General features: G+C 32.7%; 1 protein-coding gene across 1 annotated transcript; it reads right to left on the bottom strand.

Annotated features, from left to right (window-relative positions):
- Positions 1-261: 261 nt before the first annotated feature.
- LOC109208769 (GDSL esterase/lipase At1g28570-like) lies at positions 262-7611 on the bottom strand. Its single transcript, XM_019371923.1, has 5 exons — positions 7528-7611; positions 4184-4490; positions 3886-4098; positions 1664-1812; positions 262-383 (listed from the first exon to the last, which is right to left on the bottom strand). The coding sequence occupies exons 1-5, from the start codon at positions 7609-7611 to the stop codon at positions 363-365; spliced, it is 774 nt and encodes a 257-aa protein (XP_019227468.1). The 3' UTR covers positions 262-362.
- Between the last annotated feature and the right edge of the window lie 436 nt (positions 7612-8047).

Below are 8047 nucleotides of genomic sequence, written 5' to 3'. Positions count from 1 at the left end.
ACTGAATGATGAAACATCAAGTTAGACGCAACACGAATTACAGCTCAAAAATAATTCATAATATAACATTTTTGTAAATATCAATGCAAGCTAGCGTAGACAAATGGTTTATACATGTCATGCTTAAGAGTCGAAATGGTTTACATTTGGATTAAAAGGAATACATATTTTAGCGAGGGGAGGAAAAGTGAAAGTGCCTTCTAAAAGACTTCTGGCTATCAATTTATAGGCAGCTTCTGTAAAATGCATTCCATCCCAACTAGCATACAGTGAAGTGTCACTGCAAATATTTCTTGCTGGTGGATCCCCACATACTGCAGAAAATTTAAAATTGTATGGCCCTCCTGCTCCACAACATGCATCTAAAGCTCCTTTTGTAAAACCTGTAGTAAATTTCATAATTAATTATAGGATTTTCTTATATTAATATATATATATATATAGATATATAGATATATATAGATAGTGTAAATTATATGACCAATAACTCATTGATTTTTAATAATGTACACAAAAATACCATTATATTTCCCATCTATTTGGCAGTGGAATTTTTACTTGTGTCACTTAATTTGTGAATTTGAATATAGATAGGTTAAAATCCTTAAATATGAAGACAGTTAAGTGCTCCAAAGTGAACAGTCAATTTTTTGTCAATTCAAAGCTCAACTAAAATTATTTGGAATTGTTGATTATAATGATTATACATTTCCTAATAAAGAAAGAAAATTACCATGGCTCATTGGAGAGACATAAAATTGCCTGGCTGCATTGTAGTAGTCAGCATAGATGATTGTAGCAGAAGGATAAAGCTCTCTAAGAAGATGAAGTTCCTAGCATGGGTTACTAACCAAAGAAAGTATTTTATCTTGTTTGGCGATTTTTGGCCCCAAACCCAGTTGAAATCTTTCCCATAGTTGTGATCCTGATGATGGCTCAGACTTCTAATGAGGGTATATGCAATTTTTGTTGAAAAGAGCCCACTACCAGTTTGGTTCCAAACCATGCTATCCAGATTCCCATAATTAGGATTAACAAAGATAGAATTGATAGTAGTAACTACCTCCTCAGGAGGTCAAATGAGATATTACTAATGTCTCAGTAACCCTCATTATAGAATGAGCCTACATTCAAACTCTCATCTCCTACGTTGAGTGGACTACTGATAATAGAGTTTCCATACAAGGGATCCATCTGTCACCATAAAGGTTAACTTTATCCCCCTTATGTACTACCCACTTAGTAGCCTTACTACAACATATACCAACCATTTTTGATATTTTGCCAAGTCCTAGAGGCAACATGCCTAGAAGGGTTCGTGCTAGTACAATGCTTATTATAAGTTATCCTTAGTAGAATAAAACCCCATAAATCAGTCCTTTATATTTACTCAAAGCTCCATCCGTTTAATTTTATCACTAGAAAATTAAGTATGGCTGATTCAATGGTAAAAAATCCTAGTTTTGGATTATGCAGTTTCACTTTGCAATTCCTACGTGGACGTTGGTTTATGATGTTTGCTTCATTCTTGATTATGGCTGGACAAGAATGATAATAGTACTATATCCCACAGGTAGTAACCCATGCTAGCAAAATATATCGGACAAGAATGATAATAGTACTATATCCCACAGGTAGTCTTTTTGGTATTGTTCTTAATTACCTGTATAGCTGAGCTAATAGTGTTGATGACTGCTGGAACATATGATTCAACCTCTTCCTTAGTGCTATTTCCAAGAAAACCATAGTTGAAATCATTGCCTCCAATTTCTCCCACCAATATCAATGACTTCTGTAGAAATTCCTTGCATTCTACGTGCGATAAAAAGAATTGGTAACTGACAAATGTTGAATAAAACTTATACTAACACATTATAAGTGCCTTTAATATTTGTTTATGCCTTCTTAACTCGTGATCATTATTATGTTCTTTGCAAATAGCAAATCGTTAATTCTTCTTTCCAAGTATAGTATAAATTAGATATTAATTAATTTTATACTACTTTTATATATCTCAGTAAAGACATTATTACCTTTTTGGTTCATCCAAATTAATTGAATCTCTTTCCTGATGTGGAACTTTTTACTCAGACAATTCAAACTTGAATTATTTAGTATGTGTGCTGTATACACCTAAAATTTAACAATACAAGTAAATCAAATTTAACAGCATTGTTTACCCTGCCCACCACCTTATCATGACCTTGACCGCCTAGAGCAGGGGTGGCTCAAGCACATGTGGGGACTAAAGCCAAAGTTTAATGTGAGGCCCAAAATTTTAAAAGTACGGTTGAATGCTTGAACTAATAAAATCATGAAGAAAGAAGATGAGTAATAAAATCTGGGATTAAAGAAAGAAAGTGAGTAAGAATATAAAAAAGAAAGACAGAAAAAATGTAGGTGTTTCTCAAATATGAAGAGATTGAGGAAAAGAAAGATTGATTTGGACAAATTAAGGAAGATAAGTAAAAATTTACAATTTATTTACTGAATGAGTAAAAAGTAAAATTGTCAAATCAACTTAAAATATATCGTTGAGAAAACTATTCATCTACCTATTTTTAAGTAAGTCAAAAGGTTACTTTATTGATATATCTAAAAGGTTTTATTACATTTTATATGAAAAATTATACTTTTTGTATTAAAAATTCTAAATATTTATTAAAAAAATACCTATAAACTTATTATTTCTAAAAAAATAGTAGGGACCCCAATTTTTGGAGCCTAAGGAATGAGCCTTACTTGTAATAAAATTACAGGATCGACAACAATAAAGATTTTCAAATGTAGATATATTTACGTACAAGTTAAATTTATGAGTAGTTAAGCTAAAAATGTGTTGTTTGACAATGATACGTGCGCTAATCCTCATTGATGGCCATTACTTTCATTAACTACTGCCGCAGGTATCCACCTAATGTTTAACCAATATTTGTGCATTTCCGTTTTTTTCTTTAGTGTTTTAGCGATATAATAATACTAGTACTTTGTTAACGTGCATTCATTGCCGTCTAATTTCTACTTTCTCAACAAACTGAAAAGGACTCTATCAATCGTCGTCATCTGTGACAAGTTCTCAGCATATCGGTCTATTCTTGCAAATGTGGATATTGTAGTTTTTAGGGAATATAAGGGAGGAATATTCACTTTTGCGGCTATCAAATGTAAATGGTTTTGGCAGCGGGTTGAAAGTGATCTTTGCCATATAAGAGACGTCACTTCGGGAACATCTCTAGGCGTATGCAGTGTAGAAGGTATGGGTTCAACCGAACCCATAGCTTTTGCTCATACACTGTATTTTTGCTCAAAAATTATTAGATATGTGCAAATAATATATTTTGAACCCATTAAATTAGATGAGATATGGTAGAATTGCGAATTTGAACCCATAAAGTTTAAATTTTGGATCCGCCTTGGAAAATATCCGATAAAATTGGAACGGCACCGAGAAAATTAGCATGGCCCGTGGGCAACAATAAAAAGAGAAAATGAAAAAAAAAAGGAATATAAGAGAACTTCGACCTCTTTTATATTCAAGGTAGGTAATCCGTTGCAAGCTGATGAAAGAAAAATTCAAAAGAAGTAACATCTCCAATCATATCCTAAATAATAATTATTTCATGCCATGACGACCTTGGAATGATTAGGGTAACAATTTTTATATTGGATAATACTTTCAATGCGGTCTTTGCAAAATCATCGTACTCTGCAGGAACATATGACTCCTTGAATATATGCCAATTTAGGAATAAAGGAAATGTGATTAAGAAGTTGTATATGTTGTCCGCAATTAATTCTTTCAAATCAAGAAGTATTGTAATTCGTAGAAACCTAACTATGAGATTTTCTTAGAGATTAATAAAGCAGGCAAGTGGATAATACTACCTGAAGGGAATTTGCAAAGGGCAGAGAGCATTTCTTTGAACCAACCCATTTGAGTCCCCAAAGACACATTGTTACCGGGCCTTACTCCCTTTTCCAACAAGTAGGCATAATCAAGTGCTGTTGCTCCTCCCACTGCAAAATTCACACCTTGCTTGAAATTTTCTTCTTTTCCTCCCAAGTATGGTGGCACTAATGGGAGTTCCAAACTCTCAGCTACAAATCAATCAAGAAAAAATAAACAATTAAAAATACTATTTATGTGAATTTTTGGAGTACAAATTTGAAAAATTGTACGTACCAATAAAATCTATAACAAGACGGCCATCGGAAAACCGACAGGTGGGATGATGAAAGAAGGTTTCACCATAAGGTCGTACGGCGAAATGGGGAAGATGAGTTTTATTTTGAGAGAGATGAAGTCTATTTCCGGTGTCAGCAAGCGAATCCCCGAAACTAATAATGGAATTGAAGCATCCCTCAGTGGCTTGAAAAAAGTTGAATACTAAAAAGATGCAGGCAATTGAAGTGTTCCAAAAAAATATAATTTTAAAGATGAAGAATGAGAAGATGAATAAGAAGAAGCCATGACACAAACCAACGAACGGCTTTTACCCCAGGAGAAAAAGGCACATAGATTCTTAATTATAACGTTGAAATTAGTCGCCAACTAGGCTATTAACAATGTGACCAATCAGGTTACGCCAACTAGGCTACAAATATATTAATACTCCATATGAGACCAACTATAAGTCGTCCTTGTAAGGAGTAACACAATAAATAAGATTTTTTTTAAATAACAAACTAGGATCTGTAATGATTTCTTTTTGTTCGCTGATGTAGCACTTTTTTGTAAATTTGGTAACATCTCTTTTTCTTTCTAAATCTTTTGTAAGACCTCGACAGTCTATTTCCAAATTCTGTTTGATTTATATTACAGTCTTATAGGTTTAGTTTTTGGCCAATATTGTCCCTTATTTTTGAGAGTAGGTCTATTTTGGTCCCTCCAATATAACCCTAAGCATATTTAGTCCCTTAAGTATGCTAAAGTGGAGCACCTTTAGTCTCACTGATAGAATCTATCCAAGATTAATTACGGGTTTGGTTTCGAAACTCATCGTCTTTTTAATTTGCTTATCGAAAATATTTTATAAACCAACACACGCTAATAGTACAGAGCTGATAAATTTAAGATTTTAGCGTTGAAACTTTACTTTTAAAAATTTCGGTTGAAAGAAATAGAGCTGCCAAGATCACATCTAGGCATATTATTGAAGCAAACGAATAACCAGATAGTATTATCACTTCTAGCCTGTGCCAAAAACTATTTACATCTGGTAGCCGAAAAGGTATATAAAATATATATATATATATATATATATATATATATATATATATATATATATATATATATATTTTCAGTTATTATTTTTACAACGGCTATACAGTGTCATTTTCTCATTGAAAACTTGCACAAAAGTAGATATTTTCAAGTTCAAAATTTTAGAAGACATTATCTATAATGAGTAATTAAAGTGATAATTTACATTATCCAATAAAAGGAGAGGAAACGTTTTTCTTCAAAGCAGAAGATTTGCTTCATGAATCAGAGTTGGTTAACACCGTTAATTTTTGAATACATTCTGTCAGTGAGACTAAAGGTGCTCCACTTTAGCATACTTAAGGGACTAAATATGCTCAATGTTATATTTGAGAGACCAAATATACCTACCCTCAAATATAAGGTACAATATTGGTCAAAAACTCCTTGTAGGTTTAATATAATCTTTCAATTTTTCATGTGAAATAATGGCGGATAATTTTACTCAAAATTGTGATATTACTGTAAATAAAACGATGCAAACTTCAATGCACTAAAATAACATTTTCATTTTTCTGATGTACTTACTACTGAGTACTGCCAAAAAAGGACGAACTGCATATGCAACAAGCACATGTGTTAAACATGGACTTTGTATAATGCCTTCTGAAATTATCGCAGTTATAAAATAATAGAAAAAAGAGCACGAGATGTAGAGAGAATAGCAGATATATATATTTTTATTACAATAGAATTTGATGTAATTATGATATGGGAGTCTTTTGTTTATAGGAGAAGAAAATCTTGTTTTCCAAAAGAGTTAATGCTAAAACTTAAGGAAAGAATAAGCTACAATGTAATTTCTTTTTCACCAGAAAAAATGAACCTCCATTAAATAGCTTATTCATAATATTCCTTGTTATTAGGTGTTCCTAATACAAAGAATTCGCTGCGTTAAAATTTTACTAGGAAAAAATTATACGGGATAAATAAAAAGTAAAGTACAAACAACATTTTCTGTGAGTAGTTGAGCTCAAAATAATACAGTCTAACATACAAAGATGAACCAATAACATGCAAACATTAATATATTTCATTAAAACCTTACTAGGAAAGAATTATGTTGATAAAATAAAAATTACACAAAGTTCAGGTTGTAGCACACCCAATTAAACTTTTCTATGAATATCGTTTTCCATTCCACACTCAGGCTGACATTTTTAACCAAATTTTAAAACAGAAATTTCTAAAAGGTATAAAGTCGACCTCCTTTAAATATTCCTATTAGTTTTCCTCTTTATTCATCCAACTTTGTTGAAATCCAAAAGGGCAAAAAGAAAGCGGAAACAAATTAAATGATACTTATTAGAAAGAGGAAGTGTTAGGAGTTTCTATATAAAGTCAAACAGACAACGTGGTGTTTGTGGATTGATTAAAAGCATCTTATGGGAAAGGAAAGGGAAGTGCTTGCCATTTTCACAAGGCAAGGCAAGAATTCATATATTCGTTTTGAACAATTCTCACTTATTTTGTTTTTTGGAGAATATTGAACGTCACTATATGACATTCAAATTTCTTTATTCAATCTATTTTGGTTTTCTAATAAAAGTTCTTCGACACGAGTCACTATCAAGGTTGTAACAAATTAATGATGCTCCTTTCCGTTTAGATGTCTTACTTTCTTTTAGTCTGTTTTAAAAGGTATTTCAGTTTTTATATTAAACTAAGACACCTTAAATGAGATGGAGGAATTACTATTTTGCTAAAAAGTCAACAAGTTTGCCATTGCTTTGAAGTATAGTTGCTTATATTTGGGATACTCAACGAAATTATGAATAAGCTTCTATCCTTTTCGTGTTCCTCTTCTTCAAACTCAAATTTTCTTTTTTCAAAGATGCAATTACCTAATATACCTGCAATTGGATTATTTTCACTCCAATGCATGCGATTAGTTCCTATTTCCCGCTTTAATAATCAGAGTCCACATTGTATACGGTCGAAACAGGGTTCGTCTATCGTATGACCAGTCGAGATTGAAACATGACAGGTCAAAGCTCGACCCTGGATTATATCGAACCAAGGCGAAGTTAAATTGTTGAGCTCGTGACTCCGGGACCGAACAAGATCGAGGGAACTTTGTCGAGCCAAATAACGGAAGGCCGAAATATCTACGATCGGTTGGAGATCACGGCGGAGATCTCGACAAGTATCAAGGAGAGGCCGATTAATTAGCAAATCATGAGATTTTTTTAGCTTTTATAGAATTGTATCAAGAGTATGACTCCCCTACTATATAAAGGGAGGTTTGATCATTTGTAAAATACACTGTAATACGCACCAAAAAGCAATACACTGTTATTTCTATTTCTTATCATCTTATTATTCTGTTCTGATATCGGTGGAGGCATTTCGTGGCTCGAAGGTGATCAAACTCCAAGGCTAAGGCTATCCAATTGGTGTGGTTTGCGTTTATTTTCTTATCATTAATTTCAGTATTAATCTATTTTCTTAATTTGTATCAAGTTATATCACGTATCCTTAAAATCGCATATAAATTCAATTGTTATCTGATTTTGAGGGTAAACAGTTTGGCGCCTACCGTGGGACTAAGGATAATAGTGGTTACTTGGTACAAACTTTCATAAAACACATTATTTTACACTTGTTATTTGGAGTATCTTTGATTCCAAGACTAAAATATCGAACTCTCAGTCAGTACCCTTGCACGTTGACAATGATTTCGTCCACCACGACGAAAATGATATCATAGCACCGGGGAACAACGCCCTCGGTTGATCTCGATGGAGTCTCGGTTGTAGATCCAATCGATGTTAACTCACATGG

The sequence above is a fragment of the Nicotiana attenuata genome, unplaced genomic scaffold, assembly GCF_001879085.1.
Source record: "Nicotiana attenuata strain UT unplaced genomic scaffold, NIATTr2, whole genome shotgun sequence".
NCBI classification, from domain to species: domain Eukaryota; kingdom Viridiplantae; phylum Streptophyta; class Magnoliopsida; order Solanales; family Solanaceae; genus Nicotiana; species Nicotiana attenuata.
This window is presented reverse-complemented; position numbering and strand designations above follow the sequence as displayed.